Source organism: Aspergillus saccharolyticus (assembly GCF_003184585.1).
Source record: "Aspergillus saccharolyticus JOP 1030-1 unplaced genomic scaffold BP01scaffold_25, whole genome shotgun sequence".
NCBI classification, from domain to species: Eukaryota; Fungi; Ascomycota; class Eurotiomycetes; order Eurotiales; family Aspergillaceae; genus Aspergillus; species Aspergillus saccharolyticus.
Genome location: NW_020290635.1, coordinates 228638 through 254467, shown reverse-complemented (window position 1 = coordinate 254467; position 25830 = coordinate 228638). Strand labels below are relative to the sequence as shown.

The window sequence follows — 25830 nt, the reverse complement described above, 5'->3', positions numbered from 1 at the left end:
CTCCTTTGCCCCAATCCATCGGCTCCCCCTTTCGCGCCCTTCTCAAAATTTCTCCCCCCTAATCCATCAACTCCCCCTTCTCCTCCGCACTGACATACAAACTCAACGTATAATACCTCCCCGCGATCAACTCCGACACCCCTTGCTGCTGCTGGCTCGAGGCCAGCACGAGCCGATTCCCACCCGCGAACGGCATCGCCACCCACAGCGGCGTGCCCGCACGGTCCGCCCCCGTCCACGCCTCGGCCGTGCACGACATGCTGCTGCCGTACAGCAACGGATTGAAGCCATTGCACACCGCCTCGGGGATGTGCAGCACGTTCTCCAGCACCAGGACGTGCGTCGCGAAGGGATTGTCCAGCGAGCGCACCACCGGCAGCTCCACCGTGCCCACACCCGCCACCTCCAGCTCGTCCATCGGGTTGAAAATGTTGTGCTTCAGCCGCACGCTCACCGGCCGGTAGTGCGTGAAGACGGCGCGGTCGCGCGCGTAGTGGCAGTTGCCCGACACCACCATCCAGTCGTAGCAGAGACTGTGGGCGGAGGGGGTCGGGGGCGTGGGGCGCGCGCGCTGGGCCGGGTGGTCTTCGAAGTCGGTATCGGAGAGGGTGCGGATGGACATTTTGGTGGGCTGTTCGGGGGTATGAATTGTAGAGGTCGAATACAGATGAGGTTGAATGAGCGTGTTGATGGTGTAATTCGCGGGTGTAGCGGGTGGTTAGGATCGGGAACCTTGTTCTGTCGTTAGTGATGGGTTGGAAGCTGAGGTTCGAATGCCGCGGAAGGGAGAGCTTACTGTAGCAGACTAGCAGTGATGGAGAGACGAATTGGCAGGTGCGGAAAACTTGCAATGGGGTGAGACAAGTTGAGCAATTGAGATGTATAAGTGAGTGAGTGAGTGAGTGAACAAGGTCACGACACAGTAAACGAGCGTAGATGCGAGGAGCACGTTGGTCCAAGGAAGGCTGGAGAAGCTCTTCAACGGAGGATTCGGGCGCCGAATGCGGTGCGCGGGCAGTATATCTCCGGGCGGTCAATCTTGACTCACCGCTCGCTATGACTGTTATGCCTAAAAGGGCTAGACTGGAGTCAATCACTCATCACCTTACTTTAGGTCATGTGATACTCCTGCGCATTGGGAGTGCTTGATCAAGACGGTAGTTAAGCTGGACTATTTTCATGTCGAGACGAAGGGGATATATTCATAGTAGTTTAGGGCTAGTCCTCTGATCACTTCCGCATACCAGTTTGGGAGTTGTGCATGGAGTATGAATATTCATACTAACAACAAGACGCAAAGCACACACTCCATTCAACCACGAACATTTGCACAAGTCAAATCTGTAGATCGGTTTTCAATTGAATGACCTCATCCTTAATCCCTCGAGAATCAGTCTAATGTACTCTTCCAACCCCGAAGATGCCATAAGTAAAGAAGATAAGCTCAAGTTCGATGACCTCATCCCTCAGTCCTATCCCGCGGAACATATATACCTCTCCCAACTATAAATCTACTACTCGATTTGCAGTACAGTCCATTCTCACTACAACCTCACCAAAGCCCAACCCCCCCACGCAATCCAGATGATACAATTTCACTCAATGTCCCACCTAACCTACTAACCTAAGACGGCGTCGGCAAGCGCAACCAAAAAAACTTCAATTACAGCCAAGCCGTTGCGCATTGGCGACCGCATCGAATGTTCCGGCCAGGGTAGGAATGCCCTGTCTGTCCCAAGGCCTGGAGCCAGGTGTTCCGGTCAGCTCGTACCACGTGCCCCTCAACAACGAGGCGCTGGACGCGATGGTGCGCAACTTCAGGATGTGGATGCCCGATCATGAGCCGCTGTGGACGTGTCTCGGGGTCACCCGGCTCGGGGAGGATGATATGCGGGTGGAGATTGAGGTGGTGGCGCATGATCCTAAATGAGTTCCTGTTTTGGCTTGTGTTCGTGGATGGGTTGGGGCTGAGGATGAGTTGGGTGGTTTGCATAGAGAACTTATCCTATGGGTGGTCAGTGTGGTTTTAGGAGAATGAAATTTTGTTTATCATGTTGGTAGATTCATGGTTCTGGATATCCATTGTGATATGGAGTAGGAGTGTATAGACGAGGAAGAGAGGAGGAATCCAGCAAAGGATGGCTCTTGCGATTCAAGGATCACAGAAATCGAGTCCCAATACCGGACTCAGCGTCATGTCGAATGACATCCTGCATGACGACAGTATTGCTAGCAGTACTTGACTACTGGTGCAAGATGCCTTACCAGCGCTTCCGTGCCTACACTGGGCTGCAGAATGACTTGCAGCAACAAACTGCTAATCTCGACCTGGGCACGAACAGTTGCACTCAAATCTCCACGAAGACTCCCGGCCATTGTGTGCAGCATATCCCTGCTTCCCCACCATTGGTGCGGAGATCTTGTGCAGGTTTGGTACATCCCAGAAATAATCCGGCACTAAGTCTGCACTTTGAGTCAGATCGTGGTGTATCTTGGTCTGAGTTTAGTATTGGGAAGTGAGAGACTCGGCCCGATTGTACTGTAGTAGCATCGGTTCCGGCGGAAGTTGACATGCCTCCTGCCATGCTCGGTTCCGGACCCACCCCCGAGGGTCGGATCCCGTTGAACTTGCGACAGTGAGACAGATAGACACACCTTGAGATTAATGGGAGACCCGACTGGGAAGACGGTCAATCAATGCGGGGAATCGGTACTCCACGCTGCAGATTGTTGTTCGTATGCTCGGAACCGAAGCTTCATTGGCCTCCGCCGGAATTGACAGCGCCTTGAGTATAAGATAAGGAGGAGCCAGTCGAGATAGGTAAATCATGGATGCATCCTTCTCGTCTTGAACTCAGATTGTGCAAGAACAGATAGAATGATTGCAGCAGACTCGACCCAGGTAGGTCATACCAAGTCTTCTCCATTCCTGCTTTGAACACCGTGGCTCACTGATTCTGCAATTTGAGAAGACAAACTCAGCGGCCGTGCTCAGGCCAGGCGGCTCATTCTACTATGAAGACCGGGAGCTGCCAGTTATTCAGTCCGATAGGGACGTGATCGTGAAAATAATCGCAACCGGGCTTTGCGGCTCCGATGTGAGTGGCAACATGTAACCTAGGAACATGGAAAAGGAATTCAGAGCTAACGCCTCGTTACAAAAGGTTCACTACTGGCAGCACGGACGTATCGGTCGCTATGTAGTAGAAAAGCCACTCATCCTAGGTCATGAGTCAACGGGAGTTGTGGTGTCCTGCGGCAGCAAAGCTGAGGGAATCGCAGTCGGAGATCGCGTCGCCTTAGAGCCCGGTGTAGCTTGCAATACATGCCAGGCGTGTCGCAGAGGTCGCTACAACCTCTGTAGAGACATGCGTTTTGCAGCAACGCCCCCGATCGACGGAACACTTTGCACATACTATCGCGTCCCAGCCGAATGCTGCTTCAAGCTGCCCGCTCACATCTCCCTCAGTCAGGGCGCATTAGTCGAGCCATTGAGTGTCGCGGTACATGCTTGTCGGCTCGCCGGCGATATGCAAACCAAGTCCGTCATTGTCTTCGGAGCCGGACCAGTTGGCCTTCTCTGTTGTGCTGTTGCCTGTGCCTTTGGTGCGAGTACAGTCGTTGCGGTCGATATTGTCTCCAGTCGACTTACGGTAGCTAGCAAATACGGAGCCACGCACACGTACCAGATGCAAGACGCATCGCCTGAAGTCAATGCGGTGGACCTTCTCAGAGCAGCGAGGGTGGAAGACGGAGCGGACGTGATCCTGGACGCGACGGGAGCGGAGCCCTGCATTGTCTGTGGCCTGCACGCGGTCGCGCCAGGAGGCACTTTCATCCAGGTGGGATTAGGTCGGCCCAGCGTCACGCTACCCATTGGCCAAGTCTGCGATAAAGAGGTCACAGTCAAGGGCAGCTTTCGCTATGGCCCTGGAGACTTCCAGACCGCCATAGGACTGCTCGACGCCCGGCGTGTTAACCTGGACGGTCTAGTTACGAACGAATATACCTTTTCGCAGGTCGAAGAAGCGTTTCAAAATGTGGCGAACAGGGTTGGGATAAAAAGTGTCATATATGGACCGGGGGTGGAAGCAGAAATGGCCAACTCAGTTGCAGCATAACCAGTGACCGTTTCGTGCAAAAGATACCTTTTCGTGACGACCGTCAAATTCTGGGTAATAAAGATACACCGTGTAATGATTTCAAAGGTCCAACTCCAAACTCGTCAAAGTCCATTCCATGTGGTATCCCAAAGCCAGTACAAGCCGTTCTCTACATCATTGTAATGTCCGTCTTCCCGGGCGGCGTGAGGCCATTGGTATGTTGCCAGTCGTTCGGCGCTGTGAGCGGCCACTCATTCGTCGGTGACATACCGGTATGAGTGGGCAATTGAGTGCGCTGATTTTCTCCCAGCACTGGAACATGTAGAGTGTAGTCCTGGCCAGGAACCATGACTGAAATTTTTATGCTTCAGTATAGGCACCAAATCAAAGGGGAAATTGAATTGACTTACCATATTGAACGGAAGTCAGACTTTCATTGACGCGACTGGCACGACCAAGATTAGAGCTGCCCTGACTCCCTATCAGGGGATCCACCATGTCCAAAGTTGCTTTCAAGGGCAACCGCAGCGTCTCTTCGACAGACATGGGAGGCAGACCTGGCATATTTCGGTCCGGATTGGTGTCATATTCCATAAATGTACTGGTTTCCGCAAAAGGTGCGAGCATTGCGGCCGACTCCCGGCGCAGAAGCATAGTGACCACCTTCTTCAGGACCTGTGTACTCTGCCTAGAGAGAGCGGAGCGCTTTCCCAACAGTTCCTGTAGACGAAGAATGCGGGTCATTGTACGCTTGACCTCTTGAGCTGCATCGGATAGTGGCTCTGATATGGCCATTACGGCCAAGACGACAGCGGCATTGAACAGGTTGATGGCTAAAAATGCGACCAAATGACTGTCGGTCGCAAGTTGGGCAAGCACTGGCAGCTCGGTTATTCTTGATGTCCGAATGGCGGCTTTCATCCACAAGTCTGAATTGGCTGTGCTGGCCAATATAGGAGTTCTTCTGTGTGAGTTTGGTGCGGCTGCTGATGCAAAGGAGTTTGAACAGAGATCTTCAATCCCCGGTGACAAATTGCTCATCCAGAGATGATCTACCTGCCTTGAGATCAAAGGACGGTAAAGGACGATCAAGATATTGTCATACGTCAGGTGAAGCGAAAGGGCTTGTAGAGCGTAGGCTTTGGAGCTCTGTTCACCGCTAGCGCAGAAGTCCTGCTGAAGATCGAGGATCAAATGGCTCGGCAGGCAGTGTCGCCATGAATGGAGCTTTTCTGAAGTCTCCTGCACCAGAGTCACAAAACAATCGCGAACCAGGTCTTGAGACGTCCTTGAAGTGCGGGAGCCGAAGATGATCTCCAGCGCCGGGGAGGCAATGAGATACAAACGGTTCAGTTCTCGTTGGTAAGGCGAATAGCAGACAGACACCGAACGCTCAGAGCCCGGGACACTGAATGAGGGATTTTCGTAAATGTCTGCGGGCATGCCTAAATTGCAGTCCTTGTCATTGATGCCTAATGGTGTGCCGTAGGTTATAGACGCGAATCGATCCCATGTGTAGATTGTCCACCATACTCGCTTGCGTTCTTCGATGTCGTCAACGTCTCCCCGCCGAAGCTCCCGTTGCATGCCAATCGCATGCGCCATTTGGATAGTCGCTCCAAGCAAAGTAAATGACAGATTCGGGCGCCCGTGATAAACGTGGTGAGAACCGAAAAGAATACAGGTCTGTATCGCGGGGACCGAAGGCTGGTCCATCAAATCTACCAGATTAGTTTCCACCAGGCGCAAAAGAATGACACTCCAGTCTGCCCAGTTTTCCTCGGCTGTAGCTGTACTTTGACGAGTACGTTATGCCCGATACCAGGCTGCCATGCCAAGTACGACTGCTAGTAATAAGAGGAAGGGCCGCTGAGTGGGATCCGCGCAACCATCGGCGACGGTTCGAAGCTTCCGCCGAAACTTAGGCTCATAGATTACTAGAGAAAACCAATGAACCGCGTCAAAGTATTCATCCAACAAGCTATACATGACCTCGGGCTCAGGAAACGGTTGACCTAGGATGGCGGAAATAGGTTGACGATTTGCGGCAGTGCCAGGGACAGGCAGGACGCATTCACTGCCAGAGTAGCCAGGAATGGCCGAGGTATTTTGTTCGTCCAAGTGCTGGCTGCCGAGCTCACAGATCTTGCGAGCAATCCCCATAGCAGATTCGGCCTCTCCCGGTTCAATGGAAGAAGCCCTGGGGTTGTATGGGGCGCGGTTGTCCGTCGACCTGCTCAGCGGCGTGGTAGTCGGAACACTGTTTCCAACGGTCGCATTCTCCAACGACTTCTGGCCTCGAGGCTTGCCTGCTTGTCGCTGGCGACGAGATGTTCTCCCATGAGTACTAGGTAATCTGCGTCTAGGTCTAGAGTTCATGCGGTCAGCTTTAGACTACTAGACAGCCGCACTTCTTCCATGGTCCTACGAGCAGAAGCTTACGTTGAAACGTTTCGGGTCTGACGCTGGATCGCGGGACGTTGACGGCATTCAACGTTGGCTCGTACACACAGCGAGCAGGGACGATATGGATCACACTGTAGTTAGTTAATCAGTCGGTCTATGCAACATGCCGGAGCGGCAAGATGCTGCAGTGATGCTTACCCGGGATTTGTGGAGACGGCATCTTTCACAGGCACTGCTGACACGAGTAGGCAGTACTGAAGGCGCCAATCGTGATCGTCTAGAACTGGAAATTAGTGATGCTGGAAATGGCGAGACCGACGAGTCTGCCACCGAGGATTCTGTGTGTTCTTCCGTCTGTTCTTCTTCCATGCTAAGGTACAGGTTCCGGCGGAAGATTCACTTGCACTCAGGCAGGATTAAAGGCAAAATAATTCGGGCGGAGGGAAACATTGCGGCGGTGACAGAGGCGGTCATGCCTCCCCGCGTTCCTCGTTCCTCCCCGCTGTTCGAGATATCATTGACATCTATCTATTTGCTCGTACATCTAAAAAACTATGATAATAAAGTGCTGACACCACAAAACCGCCATCCCAACTTTCTTTCTATTTTAAGAATCCTGTCTGACGCCAATACTGCACGTATCCGCGCACTGTCTCCCGATCAACAGGGCCTAGGCTCTGCAGCGTGGACGCGTCTTGTTGGGCACGCGCTGTCGCCAGCAACAAACCCCCACAAGACATGCGCTCAAAGTTATTAGCCAGCCAGTCTGCCATCACTCCAGCCGGATTGTCCTCGCGGGGACCCTCGAAAGTCTGGACACGTTGGATCCACTCGGGAAAAGGCAGTAAATTATTCTTAGGGATCCCCAGTTCTTGCGCGAGGATGGGCATCATCTCCCGCCACGGTTGACGAGCCGCATTGTCAACATGGTAGACAGAATGGGCTTCTTCGGTAAACAGGAGCTCGCTCAGAGTGGCTGCCACGACGTTGACTGGCGTCCAGGATAACACTCCTCCAAAATCAGGCAATGCCTTGATTGCTTGCGCCGATTTGAGCAAAGCGGGTAGATGCTCCGCACTATTCCAGTACCCGCTCAGCGATGAGCCTGCGATTTGACCAGGTCGTACAATCATGGCATTAAACCGCTTTGGATACTTCATCAAGGTATGATGTAGTGTCCGCTCGCAGACGAATTTGGCTTCGCCATATCCATTAGCCAATACCCAGTCAATCACGGTTCGATCTTCTGGGACCTCTGGTTCTCCCGTCACCAGAGGGCGAAATCCGACTGTACCAATAGAGGATATGAACTGGAAACCAACTCGCTCTTTTGTTGGCCGGACCGATGCGATATCGCGCGCGAGTTCAACCAGATTCCGCATGGTCTGAAATTGAGAGTCGAACCCGGCCAGGCCACGGGCGCCATTCATCGGCCAAGCATTGTGGATAATATGCGTGACACTCGTCTGTACAAAGTGGTATTGTTTCTCTGATAGACCAAGCTGTTTTTCTCCCATATCTGTCTCGATCACCGTGAGTTTATCAAACTCCTGAGGTGTTAGGTCGAGACGCCGCTCCGCAAAGGCCCTCTGTTGTCGCTGAAATGGATCCTTTTTTCCTCGTCGGTTGAGGCAGATAACCCGACTAACATTCTGCAGTTGCACCAAGTGTGCAACTAGGTGACTACCCAAGCTCCCTGTCGCTCCCGTAACAAGCACGGCGACTGGTCCAATCACGGGAGTTACGACCGCTAGGGGTTCAGTGAAGCCTTCAATACTGCGACGAATATACTTGTCAGTCGCCTGATTTCGAGCAACGTTGTCAACACTGGCAAGGAGGCTCACATGAGACAAATATGGCCCCAGAGGAAGCCGTCCGCGTTGCTCTCCAGTAGAAGTAGCAAATATCACTCGTTGGATGCTCGCTTCAGCTGAATGACCATCTGTCCAGTCAACGTGACCGTAACCAACGGCATGAAGGTCGGCTTCCCAACGGTGTTCGCTAGTGATGGCATGAGTTCGCCCGTCATTGAATACCCACCAGCCACGAAAGAGTCCGAAAACAATGTCAATTGCGAATTGGGGCCGAGTCATCTCGAGCATCATAACCACCCCGTCAGGACGTAATGCTCGACGCATATTTCCGGTCGAGATCTGTAGATTTGACGTTGCATGTACCGCATTACTAGCGATGATGACATGCTGGGTGCCCACTAGATCATCTGCTGGGGGCTTCTCAATGTCATGCACGCGGTATTGCACAAAGGGATATTCTTTGAAGCGCCGACGAGCCTGTGCCAGAAAGGCAGGCGAGATGTCAGTGAAGGTATATTCAATAGGTATCCCAAGTTTGGCCAACGTGGGCAGAAACCATTTGGTTCCTCCGCCGGTACCGGCACCCATTTCAAGGATTTTCAGAGGACCTGTCCCTGGACGGCTACCAAGCTTCTGTACGAGCCGCTGGAGGAAATCCAGCATTTGCTTATACCCGCTGACATTGTGCGATTCGTCACCGTACATCCACGAGACGAGCTCCTGGCCCTCTTTCGTGCCGAAAATCAGCTGTAGACCATCTCTTTCACCGCGCAACACTGAGGCTAATTTGTTGCCCGTATAAAAGGCAAGCTTGCTGGCGCCGACGAACTCTGGGTAGGTACGACCGATCTCTTCAAGAATGGCAGTACTGGACATCGTGGTCCACTCCAAGCTTGTACGGACGATAGCCCCGTCATTCAGCTGCACCAGGCGAGCCTCCTCTAGTCGGCGATAGAGGTATTGCACTAACTCCTCGTGCTGTGCATCAAACTTGATCCGCTCCAGCCGCTGACCTGGCCGTGCACTTCGGATGGGTGACCCCAGCTCCTCGAATGCTTCCAAAGTCATGGTCACACACAGCTGCATTTGAACCGGATTGAAGCTAAGCACACGCCCACTGCAGTGGTTTTCGGAGACAAACTTGTCGGTCAGGGCTTTGGTCTCAGCGAAAGCATCAAGGATCAGGTCATGTGGTAGATGCAGCTCGGGCGTGTCGGTGCTCATGCTAGTTACAGATTCAGTGGTGGCGGCATCAATAGCATCTGACTCGGAGTCACACTCGGTATAAGAAGCAGTTCCGCTGTCGCTACTCTGATCCTCGTCGAACGCCGCCTCATCCGGTTCGATTCCTATGGCATTCTGCACCGCTCGCACTAGGTCTCGGAATGTCTCTGCCTCCACTAAGTCGGTTGCTGGCAAAGTACACTTGAAGACTTCCTCCATTTCTCGTGCCAACTCCATGGCCATTAAAGAATCGACGCCTGCATCAGCCATATTGCCGTCGTCGTGTATCTCGCTCGGATCCACGGCGCAGAAGTCAGCAACTACACCTTTGATGCGTACGACCAGATTAGAAGCCTGTCCCTTGGATGGTTTTGGTTTTGACACGGCCTCACTCGTAGTCACCTTCGGTGCTGAGTCTGCTTTTGTCGTAACTGCGCCTTGAGCACGTTGAGGAGTGGCACTCGAGCCCAACTTGCTGAGGATCTTGCTGAAGACTGCCTTCGGGACACAGGAATATTTCATGCCAATGAATGTTTCTACCAGTTGACCTTTTTCCGAATCGAAAACAAAGATGTCACTGGTGTAGAAACCATCTCCCCGTTCATGTGTCGCCAACACGTCCCAAGTCTCAGGGCGTGGCGTTTCTGGGTCAGCATACAATGGCGTTCGCATCCACAGCTCCATACCGCTGGCGATGTAGATTTGCGACGCTGAACGATCCGTCATACAATTAATCCAGAATCCACCGACTTGGCTGAATGAGTCACACAAAAACGTGTCCGCCCAGGTCCTTCCTGAGTACTTCTTGACGACTCGACCGGCTGACTGATTGCCTTTACCCACCAACTTATGCACACCGCGGTAAGGCTCGGCGTAATCCACGACCTCGGAAAACGCCCGGTAAACATTCCGCCCTTGCAGAATATCGTCCACATCGGAGCTATCGAGAAGCTCACGGCATCGACGATGACTGACCAAGCGACCATAGCGCGAGAACTCGCCTTGGAGCGTGGGATCATCTGCCTTGAACATCTTGATCCGGGCAGCGCAATGTAATACCCGGGACCGTGCACCTTTCTCAGGATCCTCGCTAGTGTATTCCATGTCCCAGACCCTCTTGTCAGTGCTCTGAGCGGTCAGGGTGATGTGGACATTTTGTCTTTCGTCTAGCCCTAGTGGTGCATCACTGGTGACATTTTTGACTTGCGGGACTCTGTCTTTGCCCTCTGGCAAGCTTCGCAGCGCTTCAACAACGCTATCGAGCATGAAAGAAGCCGGTGCAAGAGGCGCCGTTTGGGCACCGATATGTCCCGACACAGCTTCGCGATAGCTGGGATGCGTGGTGTCGATGGAGAACTTAGCGACTCTCTTCGCTGCGTCTTGGTATCCCAGGAACCGGAATTGTGGCCTTTCTTCTTTTACTTCGGGAGCATTCATGGGACTAGATGTGGGCAAGGGCTTGTTTTCCATCCAGTGCCTGCTTTTCTCGAATTGGTATGGCGGAAGAAAGATAAAGTCATACTCGGGTGTCTGAGATGAATGGTGTGCCCAATATGATACCGAGACCCCTTCTTTCCAAAGAGCGATCGTGTTATCTGTCAAGCTTTGGACTCCGTTCTGGGTTGTGATGTTGACGGCTTGGAACCGGTGGTTTGCGGCAGCACTTGATCCTAGCGCTCGACTGGCCATCACCGTGATTGTTGAACTGGAACCGGCCTCGAGCCAAATACATGACTTGTATTTCTCTGCGAGGCGCGCAATAGCTTGTGTAAAGTACACTGGCTGCCTGAGATGCTCAGCCACAATCGTCGGGGAAGGTACACCGGTGCATGGATCCTGAGTCGCCCGCTCTAGATGCAGGATTGGCTCGCGGAATGTCAATCCATTGGTCGTCCTCATTAATTCTGGAATGAGGGGATCAATCAAAGACGAGTGGAAAGCATTCGTCACATCCAGACTCTTATATTTGAGCCGAGAAAATTCGGGCTGCGTCGAAAGCAGCACACGCACTGCGCTCATTGCTTCGGTCGCACCGGCTAACGTATAGCTACGTGGGCTGTTGAAACATGCGATACTAGCAGGAGATGTGCCCGTAGGGACAGACACTGCGGCCTCGGCTAGCAGATGCTCGATTTCCTGAAGCTCGCCTTCGACGGCCATCATGGCCCCGGGGTTTGTTCCCCATTTATCGCGAATCAAAGTCGCCCGCCTAGCGACCAGAATGAGCGCGTCCTCCAGGCACAGTACCTCCGAAATGCAGAGCGCCGTCAATTCTCCAAAGCTATGGCCCACGACGGCAGTTACTGAGAGGCCACAGTCCATCCACGATCGAGCGCTGGCATACTGCAAAGCGAATAGTTGTGTCTGGAGCTTGACCTGATCGGTAACTGGGGTCGATTCGAAGATACTGGGATAGAGACCCTCATATCCAAGCGATTCCAGTATCTTGCTGCATTCGTCGAGATGCTTGCGCAAGATACTCATGGTGTCGTATACGGTGCGATCCAGACCGACCGATGTTGACACCTGGCCACCGAAACACAATACCACGGGACGAGCAGACTTACGCATCTGAATGGTGCGGCTCTCGTCTCCGTCAATAAAGGAAAGCAGTTTCGACTCGAGCTCTTTCAGTGAGCTACAGCTGAAGATGAGGTGCTTATCGAGCATCGGGCTAGATTGCCGAGCAACATTGAATGATATATTAGCCAGAGACGCAAGATGGTTGGTAGATACGATCTGGCGTTGCAAAAGACAGTAGAACTTTCGTGCATAATCACGCAGACGGTGCTCGTCCAAAGCACAAAATCGAAAGGGGAGGGAGATGTCTGGGAGATGAATCGCGGAGGCACTGCGACGGGATCGAAAACCAGGTGGCTGGGTGACCACCATGGACGCGTTAGATCCGCACGCACCATAGTTGTTTATCAGCGCTGCTCGGAAGTCAGTTTGCCATGGTTTTAGTTTGGTGGTGATCTCGATCTGGTCGTCGGCGGCCGCCTGAATGTGCGGGTTCAAGGTACTGAAATTGGGTTGCGGTGGGAGTTTTCCCTCGTTTATCATCAGGAGCACTTTGACCAGCGCCACCATGCCAGAGACCGCTTCAGTATGACCAACCAGACCTTTGACTGATCCCAATGTCAGCGGGACTGCTCGTTGTGGACCACCCATCACCTGCCTGACGCTACTATATTCAGCCGGGTCGCCAGCTTGTGTTCCGGTGCCATGAGCTTCTACTACCGAGATTTCATGCGGGCGGATGTGAGACTGACGAATGACTTTGTCGAATAAGCCTGCCAGCGACGGCGCGTGAGGGACGACCAGAGGGGTGCAGTTGTCGTTTTGCTCTACTGCTGTGGCGGCGATAGTGCCCAAAATGGTGTCCCCATCAGCCAGTGCGTCGGACATCCTTTTGATGAAGATGGCGGCAAAGCCCTCTCCACGGCAATAACCATCTGCTTTTTCATCGAATGGCTTGCAGGGTCCAGTGGGAGAGACGAAGGACGCTCCATTGAGATTGTCATACGCCAGTGGACTGGTAATCGCGTTGGCGCCTCCGACCAAGGCAGCCTTACAGTCTCCCTGAAGAATTGCCCGGCAGGCATGGTGCAGCGCAACGGCAGAACCGGAACATGCCGTGTCGATGCAAAGCGCCGGTCCGTGCCATCCGAAGTAATGGCTCACCTTCCCAGCCAGAAAGCTTCGTAGCAGGCCAGTGGCAGCATAGGCGCTGGCAGCGTGGCAGTTCACATTATGTTCATAGTCCACAGTGCAGCAGGTCACATAGCACCCAATGTCCTTGCTCGTGATTTTTTTGTGGAAATAACCCGCTTGCTGCAAAGCCTGATATGCCACTTGCAAGAACAAACGTTGTTGTGGATCCTGGGACATGACTTCTCTCGGCACCTTTTTGAAGAATTTGTGGTCAAAGGCATCGATATCGCTCACAAAATTACCCCACCAAGGACGAATCGCGCCCGGCCTCCACGGCGTCTCATAACCTTTGTATCGCTCTGGTGGCATCTCCCTGTGCTGCGATTCGCCCGAACACAAAATCTTCCAGAATTCCTCCAGATCGTCTGCGCCAGCCACCCGGCAGGCCATACCCACTACAGCAATGTCATCGTCGTAGATTGTCGGTGCCGAGCGAAGCGACGAAACGCGCGACTGGAAATCCAAGCTCAGATCGCCATAATGCACCACACGGCTCCCGAGCGTGCGCAAAAACGAAGGGGGAACGCAGCGCTCCGACCCAAATTCCACCACTATGGACTGCGTATTTTCCAGCTGGGATCCGTGGACGGCTGCGAAAGTCGGGCCCCACTGGCATTGCTGCGCCAAGATGGAGCGCAGCACCAACTGGTGCAGAGGTCCCTCATAGATCGGTTCATTGGTGATGTTGGTCCACGTGTGCCGCGGTAACTGCGAGGCATCTGGGAGCTGCAGCGCCACATCCGCGTCGCACATTTGGAACAGCCCATGCAAGAGCTTCTGGTGTCCCGGCCAATGATAGCGCCCATTGAAGTTGATATGATATGCGGAGAATCCAGCCGCCTGTAGGGATTGCTGCAACCGGCCGAGGCTGCTCCTCGGCGTCATAATAGTGGCACGATTCGCATCATATCGGACCGTAATGTACGCCTACAGACTCGGATTAGTGTCAAGATCCAATGGAGCGATGAAGAGCCCATTTTGTGGTACCTCTGGGTGCTCCTCTAGCACCTTTGACAAACTCCCTTCTAGTTCCGGCTTCTTCCACACCGTTGTCAAGGAGGTATATTTCTCTCGAATCTCCTGTGCATCGCCCAGCGCTCCCAGCAGCAAAGCCAGCCGGATTCCCGCGGCTCCATATTCCTGCAACCGACTTCGATTCGTGACCGCCGACGCAACAGCCGCGCTGAGAAAGCCGAAAGAAAACCCCACGATCTCGACCACCGGGCTCGTCTCGGTGTCCACGACGCCATGCGCAACATAATCTGGGTGGGTCAGCTGCAGGTAGCGCGCGAACTGGAGCAGATGAGTGATCATCAGTAGCGGGGCATGCTGGAGGTATGGCAGCGGGAAATGATGATCGGCGACTTTCCCGGACCGAATCCACTGGTTCAGATCCCGCAGCTGTTGCTCGCCGGGAAGCGCCTGCAGCGCCGGCAGGAACTTGATGGCAGTGCGCCAGTATACGGGCAGCTCGGCCAGCACATCCAGCACCCAGTGGTTGTCGGGCGTATCCAGGATGACCTGCCGGAGGTGGCAGAAGTCGTTGGCATCGAATTGGATGGCTTGACAGCCGAACAACAGGACTGTCTTACCTCCTGGTGGAGGCGAGAGCTGACTGGCCATGGGTGTCTGATGGGGTGTATACAAGCAACCTCAACAAGCAAGCAAGCAAGCCAGCAAGCCCAGCAACAAGACCAGACCAGACCAGGGCAAACACAACCCCACTTGAGATACCCAGCAAAGCCAATACCAAGTATGGATGGCCAAGCGTATCGGTCCAACAACCACAATTTCGCGCTGCTGATGAGGTAAGAAGCAGGAAGCAAACTTCCGGGACACGCCAAATGGAACCCTTCCAAATGATCTTCACACAACCGGAGATATCCTCCCGTTCCCCCCGCAAAGGAGATAAGCGGAATTAAAGACCCAAAAAAATCCGTAGTCTATAATCCCAACATCAATCTCACCGGACAGACAGTGACGGAGAGAGCGAGAGAGAGAGAGAGAGAGAGAACAAATGACCCGAGAGGCGTGTCTTGTCTTGTTTGCTTGCTAACAGAGAACACAGACAGAGACAGGGAACAATTTTGCATCTGCATTAGAAAAAAAAAAGGCTACCTCCTCTAGTGCCCAACAGCAGGTTTTAATGCACCACCCACCGGAAACAAAGCCACCCGACAGGCGAACTCCTTCGGTGTCAGGGTCCCGGCGGTCGTATGTCGAGTAGAGCACGGTCCCACAAGCCTTACGAATCTGTCGACCCTAGCAGTCTGCTCCATGAGACATATACGATGCTTACTACCATGGTGACTTGACAGGTGGGCGCGAGGGGGATGTGGGATGTTAGGCTAGGGCTATAGTTACACACGGCACGCATCCCCATCCACTCACACATACACATACACACAACAACACCACCCATCACCATCCACCTCTAACAGACAAAAACCCACATCAAATCCGTAATTCAACCAACCAGCTAACAAAAACCCCTCGCAGCATTTTTAACGGAAAGATTGAGAAGGGAAATGCTGACATGACAGACATGGCATGGCATGAGTTATTTACGTTGCTTTTCCCTTGACAAGACTGACTGACTAACTTACCTATCGGACTTGAAAATATCTCTCGGAGCATTTCCCCCCAATCTTTCCACTTGAACGTTACCCCAGACAGAACTAGGATAAAAAAGCAAAAGTTAGAGAAATCTCCCATCCAGAAAACCAGCTTTTATCAAAATCCAAACCACTTTCTTGGAAGATCAGAAAAATATCAACCGGCCGGAGTAAATCCCTCGGGCTATCTACTCGGCCTACAACAATCGCAAGTACAGTACAGTAAAAGTAAGGGGCGAAGGGAGCGGTGGTATCCAAAAAGCCCAACCGTAAGATGGTTGCACACGAAAGGGAGTTCGGTTTCGGACTCGTCTGGGTGGGGGGTTTCTTCTTTTCTCTCAAGGGTTTTGCTCCTGGGGGTTTGCATTTGGGCTTTGGATTGTGGTTTTGGAGAAGACTCGGAACCGGAAAGAGGAGGAGAATGAAAGGCTGCTTGGTTGGTTGGTTAATCCCCTCCCATTCTTTTACCGAACGAGGTCCAAAAGGCAACTTGATGAGGCTGTTCGGAGTTGGTACATTCCGGGCTGAAGCGGCGGAGTTTGGAGCGTCCTGGGAGAAAGAGGGGGGTGTTTGTGGTTTCGTAGTGGCTGATCGTTCCATGCAACTGGCCTGGAGTTATGGATGGAGATTAGGAGGAGATATCGTAAGATTTCGACTTTTTATGCACACGACTGCACTGCTACAGTTTACTCCTCCCGTCAGATCAGGTTGAACTATAACATTCACTGCTTATAAGCCCGGGGTTATCTATCTCCTTTCTGGGTTCCTGCCCTTATTATGAACCCTCTGGTACTATAGAAGATCACCAGGCCCGAGTAGCCTTTAACGAGCTCCATTCAAACCACATTCGAAGTTCGATCCCATGAGCCTGCACAGGATGAACGAAACCTGAACCCAGGCGAAGCCACAAAACCCTATCGTTCAGAAGAAAATACATATCATAAGCATTGCCTCGTCCTGATCCATAGCCCTCCCTCTGACATCGCCAAACCCACTCGAGCCGCAAGACACACAATCCTCGAAACAACGTTGGCCGCCACGGTGCAGAATCTCGGTGATCATACTCCCGACGAGGCCGGGCTCTGCACGGGATTCTTCACTCTCTCTAAATCTCCAAAGCACTCCAGCAGCTCATGCAACATGACCTCGAACGAAGGATCAAGATATGCATGGGCGGTGAGAAATTCAGTGCACATCATAAGGGGTATGGGTGCGAGAGGGTGAACCTGGATGGCGCATCACGTTAGCATGAATATGCGCACAGGACTTCGAAGATTCGGTGGTAAAGATTGTAGCCATCAGATGCACACTCCCTTTCATGGCGAAGAACAAGATATATCCACGTGAAAGGCTCCCGGGAGGGGGCAGACCAGGAGCATCCAACGATACATCTTTCCGCCGAATGTGGAAGATACAAGGGGAAACTAAAAGTGGACGACTAACCTTGAAATATCCCAACTGACCCTGCATTTTCACCAATCCTACAACCTCGTGCGCGGCCAGAACACACAGCCGCTCATACTCAATGATGCCCAGTAGCTGGTCCCCACCCGATCTCCAGGCGACGGACTCGAGCACGCTGTGCAGGAACAAGACCATGCTCTGCGCGACAATGCGGGAGAACAGGAGCAAGGGGTCGTCCAGGGCTTGGGGATTCGATGCCAGGGACTGCATCCGGGTGTTGAGGAGGCCATGCAGAGCCTGATGGCGAGTCCAGAAAACATCGAGGGAGTTTGGGATCGGGGTGTGCGGACTTGTGGGAGAAAGCGGCGGGTTGAACGGCTGCAGATTCTGCTCCATAGCCAGGGATTCGCGGTGCGAAATGATACGCCCAACGACGGTGGCTAACAGGATGAACTCTGTGAAATTCGAGAGGGTGACCTGGGTGAGCTCTAGATTCAGGACGGGGGTTGCTGTAGGGTTGGTCGGAGGGGCCCCGGACGGAAAGCCCAGGGTCAGGTGAGGGGGCGACGTCGGGGAATGCGGATTCATGTAGATGTGAGGGCGCGGCTGAGCATGACCGTTAGGATCGGGATGTGAGTAAGGATGCACCGATGGCGGGTGCTGTGGATGGGGGCTCATGAGATCTCGTAGATACGCCGTTAGGGTTGGTTGCCCTGACTGGAATTCTTCTTCCGGGCTGGGAAGCCGGGTGGTGATCTGGTGGTCGGCTGTCAATAGAGTAACTTTGCAGCAGGAGTTGCACGGGGAACAGATGCACATACCACATGCTCCTGCAGGGTAAAAGGCAACCCGTGGTGAAAACTGATCAACCGATCCAGCGAATACGCCATCCAGAACGTCCGCCGCTGCTCCTCCAGACCAACCCAGTCCACCAGGAGAGCTTCCTGTTCCCGAGCCATAGCAACCGGATTGATCGGGTCGTCCAGCTCATATAACCGCATGCCAAGGACCAGGCGGCAGCTTCTACCGATGCTCATCCATGCTTGCAGCGGGGAGCGTTGCATATATTCGTAAATTCCGATGAGAATCCACGCCTGCGCTTGTTCCAGCCCTGCCACCATGGTGATACTCTCTGGCCGATCGGGAGAATCCAGGATTCGCCGCGTCTCGGTATAGAGTCGATCGCGCAAAGCCTGAAATTGGGCGGAAAGAGCGGCTGCGACTGTCCACATGGCGTATTGCAGACCAACCTGACTATCCGTCTTCTTCGGTTGTCGAGCCCAAACGTGATAGCGCCAGCGCTGTAGAATAGGAACACATGGGTGGACTCGATCAAAGTAGAGCTGGTCCCTATCACCACGTCAGAGAGGAATGAACTGATTTCCGCCATGAGCACAAACCTACAGTTCAGCTCGCATCAGGTCCGAGACCAAGCCCGTTGTCCGGGGTAAGGACTCGGGTGTCCGCGGGGATTGCAGCTTTGTGGATGGGATGGAGGGTTGAGTCTCTCTCTCGCATGGGTCTACCTCCTCCACCGTGGCCAAACCCGGGTCTGGGAGAGTGGACGAGGGCACCGCGACGGGGATCGCATCCGGCAGCGATGAAAGATCCCGAAAGGGATCCTCCTCCGAGTCACAGTCGAGCATGGTACCGTCAAAGAGGCTCGCCATCTGATGATTGATCTCGGGATGTTGATCGGCGAGGCAGCGTTCCAGGGCAGCTGTATTGCGTCAGTCCTCACGTCTCAGGCACGGACAGCTGGGACACTGTACCGATTCGGGTCCGCAGCGTGCGCAGCTGGCCCTTGCGAGGTCCCCGAGGCAGTCTGGTGGTATTGATTTTGCACTCGATGCCTGTCTCGAAGCACACCTGACACTGCGGCCGACGACGGTCACAACGTACTTTTCGCCGTCGACACTCCTCACAGGCCGAGCCCGGGCGTTGTCTCGAGATTGTAGGCGTTGAAGTGACCATGTCGGGGCTGACCAGCAGTATACACACACCAGTTTCACTGTCACCTGCTGGTACAAGTGCAGTGAACTTCCACAGTATCCGAGTCCGGACTTAAAACAGCGCTCGGCCTCTTCCGAGAAGGTGCGTCAATCCGGGTCTTCTTTGCTTGGACCGACAACTAGTGGGTTGTGATAAGAAACCAGCGCAATGGATCGACGGCACGCACCAACTAGCCAGACTGATGAAGCTCACGCAGTGCAGAGACGAATCGGTTCAAGATCTCGACAGCGGACTTCGTCATGGCTGCTCATCATTGCCTCTGCCGTCTTAAGCTCCTTCATCCCATCAGCGTCCAGTAGCCAGTCGGAAGGGGGTGGCAACCGACTCATACAGACCTCCAGGGTGACTCGGCGTGCGTCCTGGAAGGACACGTTCTGGTTAGTGCAATGTGATGGCTGCCCTGCAGGATGCAGAGTCGGAGGAGGCATCTCGTGCGCTGACTGGTTGGGTTGGATATCTGAACGGGGGCCTTTTTGGACCAAGAACGGCAAGACGACAAAGCCAGAATCGCCCTGCGCTCTGCAGCTTGCAGCTGATGCTGGAGACACATCAGGGGCAATGGCGGGGAGAGGTACAGTATCGAGGAGGGTTGAACAAGGCTTTGTGGGCGGATTCTTACCCACTCTCGGCGCTTGACCGTACTGGGAGGGGCAAGAGAGGGCTGCAATCGACCGAGCGCTCAGGATCTTCAGGGCTCGCAGCATCAACAGTGCTTCTTCTCTTGTTCTGATCTGCGGGGTCACGCTGACACCTCTCAGCCAGCTCCCGAGTTGCCACATCCCATCGAATATGGGGGGTTATGGTGTTGTAGGGTAGAGAAACAATGGCAAAGGGAGGGGAGGGGCACATCTGCAGCTCTGCATACACTGCAGCTCTGCCCCCGGCAAATGACAAGCAAGCAACCTGCTGGCAGCCTCGTACGGCAGATGTCAACTTGTCCTGCAGCGTAGCTGTGAGGGACGGTTCAACCCAGGTGTGGAGGTGTGACCCTCAACCGACCGCCAGATGAATCCGAGATCTGGTGGATTCAGCTGGCCTGAGAGGGTTCGTGCATGCATGCGATCAGAGCCGAGATCGATGGCAAAGAAAGGGGGATGGGGGGGATGAGTCGCCAGACTTGAGCGTGATTCGAAGCAGGTGAGACTGGAATCTGCACATCCAGTCAGAGGGATGAATCTAGAGAGAGAGAGAGAGAGAGAGAAAGAACCCATGAGACCCAAGGTAGGGGAGGGAAGTACTGTATTCTTCCGGACACATCGCCCACCCACCACAAAGACCATAGAACTCAGGTGCAGGGAGTAGAATCCGATTGAATGGTCACCAGGAACCTCAACCTCGTGTTTGTCGGGCCGAGATCAATTGCTGGTCAGCGAACAGCGATCGACAGCCGCTATTAAAATGCTGGATTTCGGACGGGCCGATCCTGGCGCCCATTAATGAAGGAGGGTTTGTAGTTGAGTCAGTAGTTGCGACTAATGATGATGTTTATCTCTTCTTCTGAATCCCAAGACTGCGCCAGGGGTCCAATTGAGAATGTGGCACACTGTTGTGAGACCGAGCAGGCAGAAGATGATGGCTTTAGGGGTTGAATATACATATTAAGATCTCCCCCCTTGAAGTACATCTTGAACTCTACTGTACTGTATGTACATACATAGCCCTCCATTGCCCACGATGGACTATGACCACACTCGAGACATTCTGGGCCAACTGCCCCTACTGAAATCTTACTCCCATCTGCTCTTGATCTTCCCCCTTTCACGCGATGTCTCACGCCCGGAGATCGTGACAGCCCTGGAGACAGCCATCCACCAGCTCATCGCCGCATTTCCCTTTCTCGGCGGCAAAGTCGTTCGGGAAGGCCAGACCTCGTCCAACTCCGGCGTGTTCGTCGTGCGTCCACACGCGACCTGGCAAGCACCAGACTATCGATTCCTCCGAGAGAGGGACTGCACGAACGAGATTGCCTCGTTTGCGGAGTTGTATACCCGGGGGGGTCCGACCAGCCACATTCCGGGGGAGGTACTGGCGCCTCCCCGTCCGGCCTTTCCGCAGCCCTATACCGACGAGGATCCCGCGACACACCCGGCCCCGGTGCTGGACTTCCAGCTGAATTGGATCGAAGGGGGCTGGATCCTGGGGCTGGCCGCCCAGCACAACATCATCGATGGCAACGGGATGTTCCAGATCATCAACCTGCTTTCGTACAGTCTTCGCAAGGAGCCGTTCCCCGCGCAGGCCCTCCGCGAGGGGAACATCGACCGCCGCACCCTGATTCCGCTGCTGACCGACGAGGGAGACATGGAGGACGACCACAGCGAACTGAAACCTGCCATGGTGCCGGGACTGGCGTCGGGGCCCATGCCACCGGAGATGCAGGCCTACCTGGCCACCTTCCGATGGGGAAATGTGCGGTTCAGCCGGGCAGCCATGGCCACCATCTACCAGAAGGCCTCTCCACCCCCGGGGGAGGCAGCAGAACCGGAGAAGATCACCCCCAACGATGCGCTGACGGCTTTCCTCTGGCAACGGCTCATCATCCGGCGTCTCCCTCACCTGCCCCCGGGCCTGCAATCGTCGACCTCCAAGATCACGCGCGCCCTGGACCTCCGTCGCACCATCGACCTCTCCCCCTACTATATGGGCCACATGGTGCGCACCGCCAATTTGCGGCTTCCATTGACGGCCGTGGCATCGCTGCCGCTCTATGAGCTGGCCGTGAAGCTGCGCAAGCACGTCCAATCACTGCACACGCGGCAGGCCACGCGCAGCTACGCGACCTTTCTAGCCCGCGAGGAGGATAAGAGTAAGGTGGCGTATGGGGGCGCCTTCCACCCGAGGACGGATTTCGCGTGCTCGAGTATGGCTCACACCACGGTGCCGATGTTTGGGCCCCTGGGGAAGCCGTCGATGATTCGCAGACCGACCTTTGCGACCCCGTTGCCGTGTGCATGCTACATCGCGCCGGTGATCGACGAGGCGGATGAGGAGGGGGGGTGGGAGGCATTGATGTGTCTGAGCGAGCGGGATTGGGAGTTGGTGGGGGGAGATGAGGAGTGGACGGAGGTGGTGCGTTATATTGGGTGAATATGACTCCTGCGCTCTGATGCGAGGACTGGCGGTTACTGTACGTAGTGCTAGGACCCCGAATGATATCAGATTCCCACTGCCTATCCGTTGCACTTTACTGGACACCAGCTGATCTCCTTCAGCGTCATACGATTGGAGGGCATTGCCAACTCCCTGCGTGTGATATGCTATTCAACTATGCTAGAGAGTATCTTCAATGGCTCTCTCCTCGGCCTCTCGATATCAACAGCTTCTCTCCTGACCTATGATCCTACTCGCCCCTGCCCACTATATCCATGACATCTGCACCCCAGGAAGCCCCCGTGGACTCATCTCCTCTCGTTCCTCCCCCACCCTTGGCCCTCGTACATAAAGTAATCAATCTGACTACACGACACCGAGAAGATCCGCCGCCAATCCTCGGAGATTTCCACCTCGCCTGTCCCCCTGTCATTAGGATCCAATCTCCCGCCCCATTGCGAATCCACCCCGTCTCCCTGAAGAACAGCGATCCTCAGGACAGTCAACCGCTACCGGCCCGTTCGGCACTCTGCATTGTAGCACAACCCTGCCTGCCCTGCTTCATCCGATACACGATACATGATACACCGGACCAAACCCCTGTCCCTGGAGTCTTTGTGTGTTCTGCAATTTCTCCTCGCAGGTTGTGCTACCCACTTTAATTGAAGGAGGAAAACAACAAATAACTGGTGAGTAAGTGAGTAAGTACAGCGTGAGAGTCGTTACGCAAAACGCCGAGAAGTAGGAGCTGCTGCCTGGCTCGGAGAAATATCATCGGTTGGGTTGGAAATTGGGTCTGTGAATTCTTCCTTGTGTAGTGCGTGCTGTGCTGTGCTGTGTAATTGTATTCTACTTTCTACTTTGCCAAAGATGAAGATACTGTAAAGGACTCCGTATCAAGGGTGCGTTGTACAGAATGTGTGTGGTGTTGGTGTGTCCGGTCTTTCCTCCCTTTGCTTTCTCTTATCTGGTTCTGTTCGCATTTGGTCTGAAGAACAAGTGACTTCAAATCACATCCTTTCAATCAGGGCCAGAATCAATCAAGATAGAGATACGTGGCAGGATATGCTATGGGCGCCTTTAGTGTTTAGCATTCGGCAGCCATCCGATCCTCTGCTTCTGTGCTACCCCCGGTTCCAGGGGTTTTATTGCATGTATCTTACAGTACATCTCTGAAGATTCGAAAGAGCAACAAGAGAGCCTACGGTCATCCGAGGGTTTTTGTTCTTTTTTTTTTTCTTTTTTTCTTGGTGACCCGCGAGACACTGGGTGTCATGTCTTTTCCGGCCGAAGAGGACAGAAATTCGCCGTATGTATGCTGAGTACGTACCCCAAGTCAGTGGAAGGAGGGCATTGGCGCTGTCGCGTAGCACAGAGGATACTTAGTACTCTACCTCAAGTCAGTGGAAGATAGGGCACGCCTTGCTCCGGTTTCCCGGTGATGGGGATGACAGTCGTAGCCCTACCTGAGGCGGGTCGCAGCCTAACCAGACGGAAAACGGAGGTTGAGAACATGCCCTGACTAGAGTATCAGTACAGTCCGTTGCAAAATGAAGTGAGTAAGTGATGCGTGACCTCAGGCTATAGTATAGTCCCTGTATAGTACAAACAATACGTCCTGCATCCCATTTAGTAGTATGAACCCATAGTAACTTACACCGTATACCCCCACGGCCACCAACAACCAACTCCCAACCAACACACAATGACGATCGAAATCGCCATCATCGGCAGCGGACTCATCGGCACACTGCTCGCCCTGGGTCTCCTGCACCGCGACTCCCCGCATTTCCACATCCAAGTCTACGAGCAGGCGGCCTGCCATCGCGAGCTGGGCGCCGGGATCGGCTTCACGCGGGCGGCGCGTCACTGTATGATGCGACTGGACCCGCGGCTGGACGAGTGTCTGCGGCGCGTGGCGACAGACAACGGCGAGCCGGAGGCCCCAGACTACAATATGCGGTTTGTCGACGGCTACCACACCTACGTCGGGGGAGACGAAGCAGACGAAGCAGAAGGCAACCAGCCCGTGGGCATCGAGGGAAAGGTGTACAAGTTGTACGCGGGACCCCGGGGGTTTGAAGGGTGTCATCGGGCGCAGTTTCTGGCAGAGATCATGAAGTTGATGCCAGATGGGGTGGTGCAGTTTGGGAAGCGATTGGAGCGATACGAATATATGACTTCGGGACGGATTCAGTTGGTGTTTGAGGACGGAACTGAGAGGGAGGTGGATTGCGGTGCGTGACTGTCTGGCCCATTATGCCAGTACAAATATCCTTCAAACTACGAACGGACTGACAAGCAACAGTCATCGGCTGCGACGGGATCAAATCGCGAGTGCGCGAGCTGCTCTTCCCCGAGGGCGATTATCGGCCGCGCTATGCCCACCAACTGGCGTATCGGGGCCTGATTCCGATGGAGCGGGCGATGGCGCATTTGGGCCGCCATCATCGCCGCCGCCTCCTCCTCCAACACATGCACTGCGGGCCTCACGCCCACGTCCTGCACTTCCCCGTCGCCCACCAGCATCTCCTGAATGTAGTTGCTTTTGTGCCCGACCCGAAGGACTGGGATGCGTCGGCCTTTACGGGTGCAGCCACCACCACCACCACCACCATCAACACCCCACAAACCAGCCGGACCACCACTCCCGACGGAACAGGCCAAAGACAAGGAGGAGGAGACGAAGACCCTCCCTCTCCAAATCCAACCCTAACTCCCAAAACCCACCTCCTCACCCACTTCCAAAATTGGACCCCTTTCGTCCGCACCCTCCTCGCCCTCCTCCCTACCGAATTAACGCAATGGCCAATCTTCGACCTCTACGAGAACCCGCCCCCAACCTACGCCATCGCCCGCGTCTGTCTCGCGGGGGACGCAGCGCACGCCGCCTCGCCCCACCACGGCGCCGGGGCCGGGGTGGGGGTCGAGGATGCGCTGGCGTTGGTGACGGCGCTGGAGTGCGCGGAGACGGCGATCGCCCGTGGGAAGCGCGCCACGACGACCGCGCTGGAGGGGGCGTTGCGGGCGTATTCCGCGGTGCGGTATCCGCGGTCGCAGTGGGTGATGCGGAGTAGTCGGGAGGTGTGTCGGGCGTATGAGTGGGAGATGTTTGAGGGGGAAGGGGAGGAAGCCGAGGAGGATACGGGGATGATGGCGCGGGTGATGGAGGAGATTCGACGGCGGACGATGAAGGTGTGGGAGTGCGATGTGGAGGAGATGATTGGAGAGGTGCAGGGGCTGTTTTGGCGGGGGATGTAGGTTTCTAAGTAGTATGTAGATTGAGATTGAGCATGAGATTGAGAGGGTGGGACTATGTCTGTCAAGGGATTCAAAATGTGACAAGTATGTAGTCATGAAATCGACACATCCATGTTTCTCCTCGAGATGGCAGGAGGACGTCCATTACCAAGACAAAAACGATGTAGGGCAAATCTAGACCAACAT

General features: G+C 54.3%; 9 protein-coding genes across 9 annotated transcripts; 4 read left to right on the top strand and 5 right to left on the bottom strand.

Annotated features, from left to right (window-relative positions):
- Positions 1-56: 56 nt before the first annotated feature.
- On the bottom strand, positions 57-959 carry BP01DRAFT_344352 (uncharacterized protein; the record flags this gene model as incomplete). Its single annotated transcript, XM_025573560.1, has 2 exons — positions 797-959; positions 57-732 (listed from the first exon to the last, which is right to left on the bottom strand). Exon 2 carries the CDS (start codon positions 620-622, stop codon positions 59-61), a length of 564 nt encoding a protein of 187 aa, XP_025429651.1. The 5' UTR covers positions 623-732; positions 797-959.
- Positions 960-1738: 779 nt separating this feature from the next.
- BP01DRAFT_267094 (uncharacterized protein) lies at positions 1739-1930 on the top strand (the record flags this gene model as incomplete). Its single annotated transcript, XM_025571354.1, has 1 exon — positions 1739-1930. A coding segment is annotated over one exon (192 nt), but the record flags the coding sequence as incomplete, so codon positions are not given.
- A 948-nt stretch (positions 1931-2878) lies between these two features.
- Positions 2879-4121, top strand: BP01DRAFT_375319 (NAD(P)-dependent alcohol dehydrogenase; the record flags this gene model as incomplete). The annotated part of the gene is made up of 3 exons (XM_025576888.1): positions 2879-2902; positions 2973-3098; positions 3165-4121. The coding sequence occupies 3 exons, from the start codon at positions 2879-2881 to the stop codon at positions 4119-4121; spliced, it is 1107 nt and encodes a 368-aa protein (XP_025429649.1).
- A 104-nt stretch (positions 4122-4225) lies between these two features.
- Positions 4226-5708, bottom strand: BP01DRAFT_384324 (fungal specific transcription factor domain-containing protein; the record flags this gene model as incomplete). Its single annotated transcript, XM_025577496.1, has 3 exons — positions 4226-4272; positions 4374-4454; positions 4514-5708. The coding sequence occupies 3 exons, from the start codon at positions 5706-5708 to the stop codon at positions 4226-4228; spliced, it is 1323 nt and encodes a 440-aa protein (XP_025429648.1).
- A 204-nt stretch (positions 5709-5912) lies between these two features.
- BP01DRAFT_384323 (putative polyketide synthase) lies at positions 5913-14884 on the bottom strand (the record flags this gene model as incomplete). The annotated part of the gene is made up of 5 exons (XM_025577495.1): positions 5913-6471; positions 6515-6640; positions 6708-6786; positions 7135-14188; positions 14249-14884. 5 exons carry the CDS (start codon positions 14882-14884, stop codon positions 5913-5915), a joined length of 8454 nt encoding a protein of 2817 aa, XP_025429647.1.
- A 2050-nt stretch (positions 14885-16934) lies between these two features.
- On the bottom strand, positions 16935-19254 carry BP01DRAFT_300360 (fungal specific transcription factor domain-containing protein; the record flags this gene model as incomplete). The annotated part of the gene is made up of 6 exons (XM_025571985.1): positions 16935-17102; positions 17320-18036; positions 18102-18630; positions 18685-18758; positions 18816-19000; positions 19053-19254. The coding sequence occupies 6 exons, from the start codon at positions 19252-19254 to the stop codon at positions 16935-16937; spliced, it is 1875 nt and encodes a 624-aa protein (XP_025429646.1).
- Positions 19255-19481: 227 nt separating this feature from the next.
- On the bottom strand, positions 19482-20072 carry BP01DRAFT_384321 (uncharacterized protein; the record flags this gene model as incomplete). The annotated part of the gene is made up of 1 exon (XM_025577494.1): positions 19482-20072. The coding sequence occupies one exon, from the start codon at positions 20070-20072 to the stop codon at positions 19482-19484; it is 591 nt and encodes a 196-aa protein (XP_025429645.1).
- An 890-nt stretch (positions 20073-20962) lies between these two features.
- On the top strand, positions 20963-22380 carry BP01DRAFT_402354 (uncharacterized protein; the record flags this gene model as incomplete). Its single annotated transcript, XM_025578638.1, has 1 exon — positions 20963-22380. Exon 1 carries the CDS (start codon positions 20968-20970, stop codon positions 22378-22380), a length of 1413 nt encoding a protein of 470 aa, XP_025429644.1. The 5' UTR covers positions 20963-20967.
- Positions 22381-24076: 1696 nt separating this feature from the next.
- BP01DRAFT_402351 (FAD/NAD(P)-binding domain-containing protein) lies at positions 24077-25749 on the top strand. The gene is made up of 3 exons (XM_025578637.1): positions 24077-24620; positions 24692-24973; positions 25073-25749. The coding sequence occupies exons 1-3, from the start codon at positions 24089-24091 to the stop codon at positions 25642-25644; spliced, it is 1386 nt and encodes a 461-aa protein (XP_025429643.1). The 5' UTR covers positions 24077-24088; the 3' UTR covers positions 25645-25749.
- The last annotated feature ends 81 nt before the right edge of the window (positions 25750-25830 follow it).